General features: G+C 41.2%; 1 protein-coding gene across 1 annotated transcript in view; it reads right to left on the bottom strand.

Annotated features, from left to right (window-relative positions):
* The window catches only part of LOC145414866 (sorbitol dehydrogenase-like), a 47,700-nt gene extending 35,766 nt beyond the window's left edge, over positions 1–11,934 (bottom strand). Inside the window, exons 1-3 of the mRNA XM_080284287.1 lie at positions 11,884–11,934; positions 4,073–4,106; positions 2,456–2,620 (exon numbers count right to left, since the gene is read on the bottom strand). Coding sequence (XP_080140413.1) covers positions 2,456–2,620; positions 4,073–4,106; positions 11,884–11,931 — 247 coding nt within the window. The 5' untranslated portion in view covers positions 11,932–11,934. The remainder of the gene's footprint in view (positions 1–2,455; positions 2,621–4,072; positions 4,107–11,883) is intronic.
* Positions 11,935–12,433: the final 499 nt, after the last annotated feature.

The raw sequence follows: 12,433 nt of genomic DNA, 5'->3' as shown, positions 1-12,433 counted from the left end.
TAACACTCAGGCTCGCATAACTCACTCACAGCTGAATGAAGGCTGGCGTAATGGAGTATAACAATGAAACATAACAATCCTGAAATTATATATATATTTTAGCTACTGAATACTATACTCTCTCCACATTAAGTTGCGCTTAAAAAGTGATTTATAACAAGAGACTAATGTTAAATCATGGTGCTAGTCACGAAGAAGAGTTGTGTAAAGGTGTAGAGCCGCAGTATTGTTTTATTGTATAGCAAAAGATTAACACTAGAATATGATGAGACACCAATAAGTGCTATGGAGAGGATGTGCTACGAAACCGTGGTAATATCGTCGTCTACCATTTAGCTGTAAGAAGAGATTACCACTAGAATATGGAAAGAGTCACGAAGAAGTTTAAGGGAATAATACTGAGGTGCAGCATTGCCCTATTTTGCCACTGAGCTGCGGGAACTTTGCTGCAAAAGGACAAAAATCCTGTCAAGTGAAGGTGGACGAACTATAGAGACGTAACCCACCTTCTACTCTTAACCCTTCAATGTGATGACATTTTTTTTTTTTTCTTACAACCTCAACTTAGGAGAAATTTTCTGAATTCGAGAGATAAACATTAGATATCTGTCCTCCAATAAACCAATCACTATGAATGAACTCTCCTAACCTAAATAAAACATTCTGGTATAACCTACAAAAAATACGTATTCGTTCTGAACTGGCTAACACCTTCAGTTCCGTGACGTCCTTTTTCTTAAATCAATACTGCACTAGCTTCAGGCGATTGTCTTCACCTTGGGGCAGATCTCATATGATGAAGGGCATAATGGAACCACAGCTGACCTCCTCAGTTAGTAAATTCTCTTCTTAGATGAAAAAAAAATCATTAGGCGCCAGCAAGAACAACAAAACAGACGTCATTCCTCCCTCAGCCGTCACCATTTGACATTTATCCCTCATCCGTCAGTCTCACCCACAAGTCCCGCCAACATTTTATTAATTACTTCAGAAGGAGCAGGACAAGTGTTTAACAACAAAATTATTCCTCCTCCCAAGCGCAGAGAGAGAGAGAGCACCACTGCATGTCTCGCAAACTTAATTTATACTAGCTACATCAGTCACTCTACCATCATCACAGTTGTCATCTTTATCACCATTATCATCATCATAACCATCACCATCATCATCATCATCATTTCCTGTACCTATCCAGTCTTTGTTTCTTCCTCTGGTAAGCCTGCACTTTGCTCTTATTTGCTAACACTACTTAGGGTGAATTCAGTGCTAATAATCTATCACCTTCCTTTGCTATTATTCCCTCTTAGTTATCAGTCAATAATAAGGCATATGGTTCTGGTGTAGTCACTCCTGTCATTCCAAGAACTGCTTCTGTGCTGACATCCCGCCGTGGCAAACCGTTTTGCCTCCGTCAGGCAACTGGCATCTTCCTTTTTGCTAGAAGTTTCATTTCATTCAACCATTTTCAAAGGATGATCAATCTGAACCCCGTGACTGTTACCCAGCTGCATTATCCTATTATACTGTAATTCTAGTCACTGAGTCTATCCTGACCAGGAAGATACTGAAGCACCTTTCTTTCACAACCTGTCTGACCTCCTTTATTTGTCAGGGAAATTCCACTGAAGATTTTCTTACAGTCCTCTCAGGTTCCTGGTCGTCCATTTTCCGGAATTTCGATGAAGCCTTTGCTATGGTGCAAGACATCTCGAAGGCCTCTGACAAATTATGGCACAACCTTTAATTTCCTAATTGTTCTCCAGTGTTTCTATTCTTCATTCTTTACATTGCTTTCGGTTTTCCTCTTCGGTCGCTCCACAGTTGTGGTTGTAGACTGCCAGTGCTCCTCTGAAACTATTAACAGCGGTGTTCCTCTCACCGATACTTTTCTTCCTATTCATGAATGGCTTTTCAGCTGTATATCTACCCCCAACCACTTATACAGTGATGGCACCCACCCTTCTCTCTCTCTCTCTCTCTCTCTCTCTCTCTCTCTCTCTCTCTCTCTCTCTCTCTCTCTCTCTCTCTCTCTCTCTCTCTCTCTCTCTCTCTCTCTCTCTCTCTCTCTCTCTCTCTCTCTCTCTCTCTCTCTCTCTCACTGATCAGAGCACTACTTGCATCCCTCTCCCATTATGATAGGGGTCCAACACCCGTCTATCTACACTCTCACCTCTGTTCTGTCCAACTCTGTTGCAAGAATCAGTCGGTAATCTCAGTCTTTCGTGTCGTCAACTGGTCAACTCTGGAGCTGTATTCTTCATGAATTCTTTCTCAGTACCTGTGACTTTAATGTGCCCAGACATTTCGATATGAACGATTCTTCTGTGTGTGTGTGTGTGTGTGTGTGTGTGTGTGTGTGTGTGTGTGTGTTTTAATGAGACAAGTTTTGCAAACGCTAAGCCTTGTGTTCTACTTTTTGCATTACAGAAATCATCATTATGCTACAAGTACCCACCTGCCTTGAAGTTCTTGACGTTCTTGCCAAAACTGACCACCACCCCACTGGCCTCGTGCCCCACCCCCGATGGATAGGGCACCTTGACCTCGCCTATCAGGCCCTTGTACACCATGCTGAGGTCAGTTCCGCACAGTCCCACCACAGACAGCCGGATAAGCACGTCTGGCCAGCAACGAGAAAACGAAGGGGTAAGTGTTTGGTGGCTGTTTGCATGTACAGTCTCCCCTCTACCCCCACCACCCTCCTCCATCCAGTTCCGAGTTTAACTCCTTCCTACAATAAATTTTATTTTTGCTCTCTCCAAACGACTCCATTCACCTTAGGACAAGTGTGATCTGGAAAGTCTACATCCAACCACCTTTACTTCCTTCAGAACATGACATCTCTTCCAGTTTGAATGCAGTCTTCCGGAGGCAGCAAGAGTATAAGAATTATGCCATCGGACTGAAGTGATGAAACGCAGGCTACATGTTTTGAATATCTTCAAATCCAGAAACTTTGTTCAGTAACATCTTAGTTACTTAGGTTCCATAGTATATTTCTAATAAAAAAAGTCCATCCAGTCAAATATGCTGTATGCAAACGCAGCACTAACACGCTCCTCAAAAAGTGCAGCCTGCTTGTATACTTGGAACTGGGGGAAGTGTGCAGCTGAGTGCATTAATCGTAATTCACACCTTATTAGTTTGCTATTTTGTGGCAGGTGAACATCAGTTCCTCTCTTTACCATACCCTCACTCCCTTTCGTCATCTCTTACAAGACATCCTCCTCTTCCTCTCTTCCGTCATTTCTGCCTCACCCTGAAGTAAGTCAAGCAAGGGAAGAGGTAGGAGACTTGGAATTGATGCATATCTACCACTCCAGGTTCATTATAGCTGACAGTTTTTGCTAAGGTTCAATCTTCCCCCAAATACGAAAGGCAGCCACCCAGTTTACATCTAAATATCCAACTGTACTGCTGGATAAACATGGACCAGCAAGCAGCAGGAGTGGAGCTGGATTACTGCTGTTGTTCATAACCCCTACATCGGAATCAGCCAGAATTCAATAAAGACGTACTCTGGCTGGAGGGGCATACAACTATACAAACATCAGAAAACCTGGGTGAAATGAAGCTGGAACTGAGCGATGTTTGTGATATTTGGCGTTAGTGATGCTTCTCTGTTTTCATCTGTATGCATAGATCACAGCAGATGAACTAAGGGAACAAATGAATAAGTCAATAAAATGGTATAATAAGTAGTGGCTCAATGTATCAGGACAGTTTTGACTGCTGGGATTTCTATCGACTCACAAAAATTGTCCGGTGTTTGCCTAAATAATTCCTGGGTGTATCCACGGCACAGAAATAAAATACCCAGTTAGTAGCAAGAAAATAATTTTGAAAATACGTAAATGGGATGGCGCTTCTCTGTCGTTACTGGCTGCACTCTGTAGTCTGGGATGCAGGCTAATCGGATCTAATAATCACAGGAAACCCATAAATGACAGTTAAATTTTGGAATTTGTTCCCTGTCGTGTACTCGGGTTTGATAATACGACCCTAACAATCTCCCAAAAGTTATAGTAAAGGAAAAATGCTAAATATATTTCTGTTGGTTCTGAATACTCACCATCTGGACCCAGTTCAGGCACGGGATGCGTCTCCTGCAAAAGAAATAAGTGTGTGGCTGAGTATTGGCAGCAGCGGGTGGCGGGACGAGCATGAATGGCGACAAATTGGCGCCAGGATGATAATGATGATGATGATGATGGGGAGGAGGAGGGGAAGGACACGCGGTGGGAGACTGAAGCCAGTATTACGATGGTGGGGGAAGAGAAAGAGGACATGGCCTTGAACTTGGCATGAAGCATATTACCTTCAGTATATTATAATAATAATAATGACAGTAGTAGTAGTAGTAGTAGTAGTAGTAGCAGCAGTAGTAGTAGTAGTAGTAGTAGTAATAGTAGAAGTAGTGGTGGTGGTGCTGGTGGTGGTGGGGGTGGTGGTGCTGGTGCTGGTGGTGGTGGTGGTAGTAAAGATCATTATTATTATTATTATTATTATTATTATTATTATTATTATTATTATTATTATTACCTCGGCCAACGAAGCTGAAGGAGGTAATGTATTCACCTATGTGTGACTGTTTGTTTGTCCACTCGATATCTCTAAAAGTTCACAATGAATTTCAATGAAATTTTGTAGAAGACTGGGCCATGGGCCAAGAAAGAATTGATTAAATTTTGGGGCGGATCCGGATCCTGATTATCCCGCACAATATCTCCAAAAGTTCGCAATGCATTTCAATGGAATTATGTGGAAGGGTGGGCCATGGGTCAAGGACCAGTTGTTTAAATTTGGGGTGGATCCGGATCCCATGTATTCCACACAGTATCTCCACGGATCTGGATCCGGATCCTTTTAAATGGCAATGGCATTGGCGGAGGTATGCGCTCCTGAGTGCTTTCTAGTTATTATCATCATTATTGTTATTATTATTATTATTAATTTTGTTATTGTTATTATTATTATTATTATTATTATTATTACTGTATTTTAATAATAACCTGTACTATAAAAGCAGCTGTCCCTCATTGTGTGTGTGTGTGTGTGTGTGTGTGTGTGTGTGTGTGTGTAAAGCAGCAATTCATCTTGTGGTTGCTCAAGCTTGGTAATTGGGTGGGTAGGTTGGTGGGCGGATGGATGGAGTAGTTTGTTGGGTGGGTGGGTGAGTGGACAGAAGTGGGTGGGGTGGATGGGTAAGGTGGGTGGAGAGGTAAGGTGGGTGAGGTGAGTGGGTAGAATGGGTGAGGTGGGAGGGTGTGGTGGGCAAAATGAATGGCGTGAGCAAAGTGGGTGGGGTGGATTTGGTGGATGGGGTGAGTGGATGGGGTGAGCAGCTAGGGTGTGGCAGGTGGATGGGCTGGGTAGACAGGGTGTGCTGGGTTAGCAGGTTGGGGTCTTGAGTGGGTAGACTTCGTGGGTGGGCAGCTGGGCTTTTTTAGGATGGATGAGTGGGCTTAGTGGGTTGGTGGACCCTGTGGGTGGATGAGTGGATGTGTGGCTTCCCGAAGGACAAGCCAAGAGATGGATACTACACTGGGTGAGTGGATGGATGGGTAGGTGTGGGAAATAGATCCACTGGGGAATAGGACTATGGGATAAATAGGTCCATTCATGGGATAGGTCCATGTGGGAAAATAGGTTCATGGGAGACACATCCTTGGGGGAAATGGGTCCAAGTGACAACAATGATCCAATGGGCAACAAAAAACAAAAAAGGTCCGTGGAGGAAGTAAGTCCATGTGAGGAAAAGGGTCATGTCGGGATTTGGTATGTCCCATGGGGAGAAAATAGGCTTTAAAGGAAAAGTAAACTCCTGGTGAATATACTGTAGGTCCATGGAAGGAAAGTAGGCATATATATATATATATATATATATATATATATATATATATATATATATATATTTATTTATTTATTTATTCGTGTGTGTGTGTGTGTGTGTGTGTGTGTGTGTGTGTGTGAACAAAATAACATGAAAAGATTTCATCCAGTTTCAACCAAACTTGTTGAAAGAGCTGAAGGATAGCCAATGACGAAACCTATTGCTTTTGAGAACATTGAATCAAAGATCAGGGCAACATGGCTAGGTCATACTCTGAACAAGCAAAATCAACTTAAACGCTTTTATCCGATTAGAATAAATATAGTGAAATGGTTCAAGTTAAGGGAAGATCAAGTAAATCAGTCTTCAAAACAATCAGTCAAATGTCAAGGTCACGGACAAGGTCAAAGTTCGACCTTTGTGTCTGTTTTAACAAAATAACTAATACATTTGATCTGATATGAACCACACTTGGTGACGGGGATAAGGGTCAGCCAAGGGATTGATGTTGAGAATATGTCAAAGGTCAAGGCCACGTGGCAAGGTCAACTTAAACAGCTTTTTTTTTTTTTTTCGATACAGACCAAATTTTGTGTAAGGGTTCAGGGTAAGGCGAGAACAAAGATTATGAAAGTCAGATTTTATGTGAAGTCCTCACGGAAAGGTCAAAAGTCAAGGTCACATGGCAAGGTCAGCTTTAACAGTTTTGATCTTACTTTGACCAAACTTTCTGAGAGGGTTCAGGGTAAAGCAAGGATACAGGGATTCAATCTTGAGAGCAGTCTACAAAGGTCAAAGTAACAGTACAAAGTCAGTTATTAAGCCCACGTACCTATTGTAGGCGCGTGGATATTGGACAGTGTGAATGGTACTTTTTTTTTTCTTTTTTTTTTTTAACCCTAACGGATAATGTAAACTTCTGCGATGAACCTCTGAGGGAAGGTGTATGATGCAAAATATATTACTAAAGGAGAAGTACCAGAAAACTGCTAAGCCGAGGAGAATCTAGAGTTCGGCCAAGTGATGTAAGTTTTATCTTGTGGTCTTATCTGTGTGAGTGTGGCGGCGCACATAAGAACACTCCATTAGATACCACACTAAAGGGACGAATGTACAAGAAAGAAGGTAAGACGGATGTAATCAAGGAAGGAAGGAGTGGAGGGAGGAAGAAGAAGAAGAAGAAGAAGAAGAAGAAGGAGGAGGAGTAGGAGGAGGAGGAGGAGAAGGAGGAGGAGGAGGAGGAGGAGAAAAAAAAAAGAAGAAGAAGAAGAAGAAGAGAGAGGAAGAAAAATAAGGAAGAAGCTGAAAGAAGAAGAAAAGGGAGGAGGAGGAGGGGAGAGGAAAGAAGAAACAGAAGAAGAAGGTGGAGGAAGAGGAGGAGGAGGAGGGGGAGGAGAGGAGGGGAAAGAGGAAACAGAAGAAGAAGGTGGAGGAAGAGGAGGGTGCGTTGATGAATCTAGTGGCTAACGCAGGAAGGCCATAAGCGAGAAAATACTGACTATACTCTGCAGCTGTTGTTTAGCTCAGAAATACGTGTTCATCCGTCAGAGGAGCCACATCACGAAAAGCCTATAGTAGCAGGACTGTAATCGGCAGGAAGGAGCAAATACACGAGAATATACGTTATCAGATGGAAGAGATCGTTTAGATGTTCAGAAATACGAGGTAGTCGGTCAGAGAAAACACTAGCCTACACACTGTTGTTAATTTGAAGCTTCTGGATCAGGCGGTCATCTGGAGACTACGCAATTACACATAATACCTGGAAATATAGACTGCAGGTCATCAATTACTTATCCATAGCTTTCAAAATAGGATGATTAGCTTTATGATTGCTAGAGTTGCCGTCACTTAAACAAAATCATGTCTTTAGCCTGAATGAGATATTTAAGCGCGTCCATTGCAGGGAAAGGTCAACGAATGGCGGCAAAAGCGAGTGAAATCGTTTTGGTCTGCCCTGGTGGCCGGTGTCATATGCACGGAGTGACTTTATGCTGGAAGTTACCGTTCCCTTCTCTATTAAGCCTAAACTAACCAAACCTAACCTAACCTTAACCTTACCTTATCCTAGATCAACCTAACCTAAATAGACCTAAATTAAACTAATCTTAATTCACGAAATGACTAATTTGATAATCTGCCTGTAACATACACATATATCTTTATTTATATATATCCATATATCGACCTATGGTTACCTACAGGTCGGTAAGACATCCAACTATCTTCCTGACACATGTATTTCATACAATGTTGTTGATAAATGGCACAAAATTTGAGATAACATGCGGATACTTTCAAAATAGAAGCTAAACGGCCACTCGGCGCATGCGCACTGAGCGGAACGGTGACTTCTAGCATAAGTCACTCCGTGCATACGACACCGGCGCCCACCATGTTTACCAGCAATATACAAGTACTGGTCCGGCCCATCAGTTCACGTATATTCCTTCACATTTACTTGTTATTTTCGTTATAATCCTCACCACTGTATCCACTGTGTAGATAGATAGATAGATGGATAGATAGATAGTTAGATATACAGATATAGATAGAAGGATAGATAAATAGATAGATGTAGAAATATATATAGATATAGATGCAGATATATATATAACTAGATATAGATATACATATAGATATACATATACATAACATATAGATACAGCTATAGACATAGATATAGGTAGATACACGTAGATAGATAGACAGATAGACAAATGTGTGTGTGTGTGTGTGTGTGTGTGTGTGTGTGTGTGTGTGTACGCAGAAACAAAAGCGTGTCACTGACAAGGCCATTAACAGTGTTAGTCGTTAAACCACAGGGGATGACTCATGTAACTGGCTCAGGCCAACGCCACACGATATTACTGGCCACTGGGAAACCTGCCAAGCTATGAGGGTTAATAATTCCATAAAAATGACATGATAACTTGTTCGTGAAAGCTCACAAACTGTCCTTGGTAGTATTAAACCCTATGGGGGTCGCTTCTATAAATCAATTTAAGTTAACCTTTTGCCTATTTGGATTTCTCACAGCTAAGTAAAATCGCCTGGTGATATCCTAAATGAAATTATCAGAAAACCGGTTATGAAATAGACGATCTTGTCTTAATCCTTAAAATGCTCGGATTTCTCTTTGTAGATAGATAGATAGATAGATAGATAGATAGATAGACAGACATAGGTTTTAGCTTGAATGAACTACCCAGATACAACAACCGCATTGAGAGTATTATAGGAAGTATAGTTCTCTTAACCCTGTCATTAGGATGATCTCTTATTGTGGTTTATGCTTGCTATCAACGAGCGACATCATTCAGCTTAGAACACCCTCATGGTGAAGGGGTTCACCATCATCATCAGCCATTGCAAGTTCACTGCTGAACAAATGCCTCCCCCAGCCTTCTCCACAAGTTCCTTGACTGAGCCAATTTCTGCCAGGTTTTGTCTGCAAACATCTTTGTTTCATATCTTCACCGTCTGTCTGGCCTTGGAGTCAAGTCAGTCAGTCAGTCTCTTGCTCCATCGGGTTTCCCTTGTTCTTGCTACATGACCTGCCCACTTCTATTTCTGTTCTTTTGTAACTTCTATAATGTTCTTGACTTTAATCTGTTCTTTCATCCAGGTTTATCTCTTCCTGTCTCTCAAAGATATTCCCAACGCTGATCCATCTGTTACTCTTTAAGAACGGATTAGTTTGTTTTCCATTGATTTTGTCAGCTTCCAGGTCTCACAATTCCAAGTCATAGCTGGGATTATACATTCGTTATATTCTTTTCGTTTCATACATACTGACAAGCTACTTTTCATGATGCCCCTGTGTTTACCAAGAACTTTTATTCCAACTGCAGTGCGTCTTTTTATTTCGTTTTTATGGTCCTTCGTTAGTCTCAGTATTTGTCCCAAGAAATTGTACTCAACTTCAAGAATTTCTTCACTTATTTTGATGATGCTCTTTGGTGTATTTGGATAAAACAGTAGTTTACTCTGGTTAATCTTTAGCCCTACTTTTAACATTTCTTGCGATGCACTATTGTTTCTGAGATTAGGACAATGTCTCATCTGCAGATCGGAAATCGTTTTTATCCATCTGTCTACTCCTTTGTTCTCCCAATCTAGATTTCTGAAAATGTTTTCAAGGCGTGCTGCAAATAATTTTAGTCAAACTGTATCTCCCTGAAGCACGGCTTTCTCAATCTTATTTTTTCTGAGTCTTTATGTAACTCAACCGTAGTTGTTCCCTGTTTGCATTTGTTTTCGAGCAATTTTACAATTCTCTCGTTTACTCCTTGTTCCCGCAATGAATTTATAATTGCTATTTGCTCCACTGAATCGAAAGCATTCTTATAATCGACAAAACCTAAGCACATTGGTTTATCAGATCCTATAGTTTTCTCAATTAACTGATTCATTGTGTGTAGATGATCAGTACTCGAATAACTGCTTCAGAATCCTGCCTGCTCACGAGGTTGGTTTTCCCCCAAATTTGTTGCTTTTCCGCTGGTAAGGACTTCGAAGATTTTGTAAATAGCTGATAATAAGCTAACAGGACGATAGTTACTAACATCTTATGAGTCACCTTTCTTGTAAAGAAAAATATCTATTGCAGTGCTCATACACCATGTTTCGAGATTTTTATTGTACTTTATACATTCAGTAAATAAATGGGTGAGCCGAGTTTGAATTTCTACTCCTGCATCCAACAGTTACTATTCCATCTTCTCCTGGGGTCTCTCCTCTTTTCATACTTTTAAAACAAAACTTAACTTCATCTGGTGTTATCTCTGGCATTTCACTGTCTTTCATCTGGTGTCCTTTGGATGACCATAGGTCAAAGGTCATGGTAACAAGAATAAGCCAAAGATTGACCTACCAAGATTAATTTAGGTTTTTATCAAGTTTAGACCAAATTTATTGGAAGGGTTGAGGGTAAGGCAAGAACGAAGGGATTCGATTGGGGAACAATCAAAGGTTAAGATCAAAGGCCAAAGTCACAGGTCGAGGTCACAGGTCAAGGACAAAATTTGACTCATGTATATGAACTGCATGTGAATGAAATAACTAAAGCAGTTTTCATCTGATCTGAACCAGACTTGGTGGAGGGGCTGTGGAGGAATTAAGGGACTGACAAATTTTTTAGAATAGGTCAAAGGTCAAGACAAGGTCACTTAAAACAGCTCTGATGCGATTTGGACCAAAGCTGGTGGAAATTTTAAGGGTCAAGCAAGAATGAAGAGAAACCAACTGAAAGTCAAAGTCACTGGGCAAAATGAAATGTTGGTCCCTTAGACCAATTGGTTTGAGCGGGAATTGCAGTCTACGAAGGGCGCCTTCTTGTTTTTAGAGATAAACTTCTCATTTCCTAACAGATAGATCCAGTCCGTCGACTTTCAACTTAACAAGGGAGTGCCTAACCCTCTTAAAGTACTCCTTAAGTAATTCATTCAACCAACTTTTCGTTCTCTAGTCTCATCAACTCTCATACATTGCTTTCCAACGCACTCATTCACTATATCCATTTACCACCCTCAGACACATACTCCACACTATCGACACTCATTCTCTCCGTATGATCATTTCATCCAAGCCCACGGTCTTCTATCCTGTCATCAACAACTTCATTAGACTGACATCTTTTGCGAATTACATTAATCCTGAACTAACAAAACTTTTGTAAAACAAACTCGAAAGAACACATATGGCAATGCGTCATCATACAGAGGGAGTAATACGCAGACCAGCATATCATGTGACTGAAGGTCGTAGTCTGGTTGGCACGGGAGGCTTTGTAGTGCCACTTTCTTGGCTGTACGACTATATTTTCCATCTTACGCCTTAAGTTCTCCTGCATTTTATGTACTAAATGTTTACTTAATATCGACACGGTTTGCGTCAGTAACATACCTGAGAATTACAAAAATAGTGTGTAAGGTGCACAATATACCGCTGAGGAAGAGGTTACGAAATCAACAAAGCCAGTAAAAATACTGTCCAGCATCATCAGAACCATGGTTACCACAGCGAGGGAAAGTGTGCTGCGTACTTACCAAATGGAGATCATTAACACCGGTTAGGACTGCGAAGGTGTTCTGCATGGTGTCGTGTCCTCTGCTGCACTGACACTGTTACCACCCCACTCACCGCTTTATCTGCACTGACCTTGACGACGAGGGTCATGGAGAGCAACTGAGGAGAGAGAGAGAGAGAGAGAGAGAGAGAGAATACTTTTGCACAGTTACAGAGTTCACACAGGGCCCTACTCAATGAAAGAGGTTTAGCTCTAATCCCTTCATTACGAAAACTCTCCCTAAAATATAAGGCCAAAATAATCCGACGTGCATTCAGATATTTCCCAGAACTGCTGAACGCCAGAAGACCGGTAATAGTTCCATTTATTTATTTATCTATTTTTCTTTTTATTTATTAATTTATTTATTTTAATTTGTTTGTTTATAGTCCAGCAGCCTTCATACGATATTTTTCAGCAGGGGTTAATGTAGACTGTTCCAACCCCACAGCTACAATTAGTCTCTCCATAACTTTACAAAATCGTCTGGAGGTGTGAAGAATAAAGTACAATGATATGTCATGGCACTG

Source organism: Coenobita brevimanus, chromosome 101, assembly GCF_032717465.1.
Source record: "Coenobita brevimanus isolate Jiangsu-jjx chromosome 101, ASM3271746v2, whole genome shotgun sequence".
NCBI lineage: Eukaryota > Metazoa > Arthropoda > Malacostraca > Decapoda > Coenobitidae > Coenobita > Coenobita brevimanus.
This window is presented reverse-complemented; position numbering and strand designations above follow the sequence as displayed.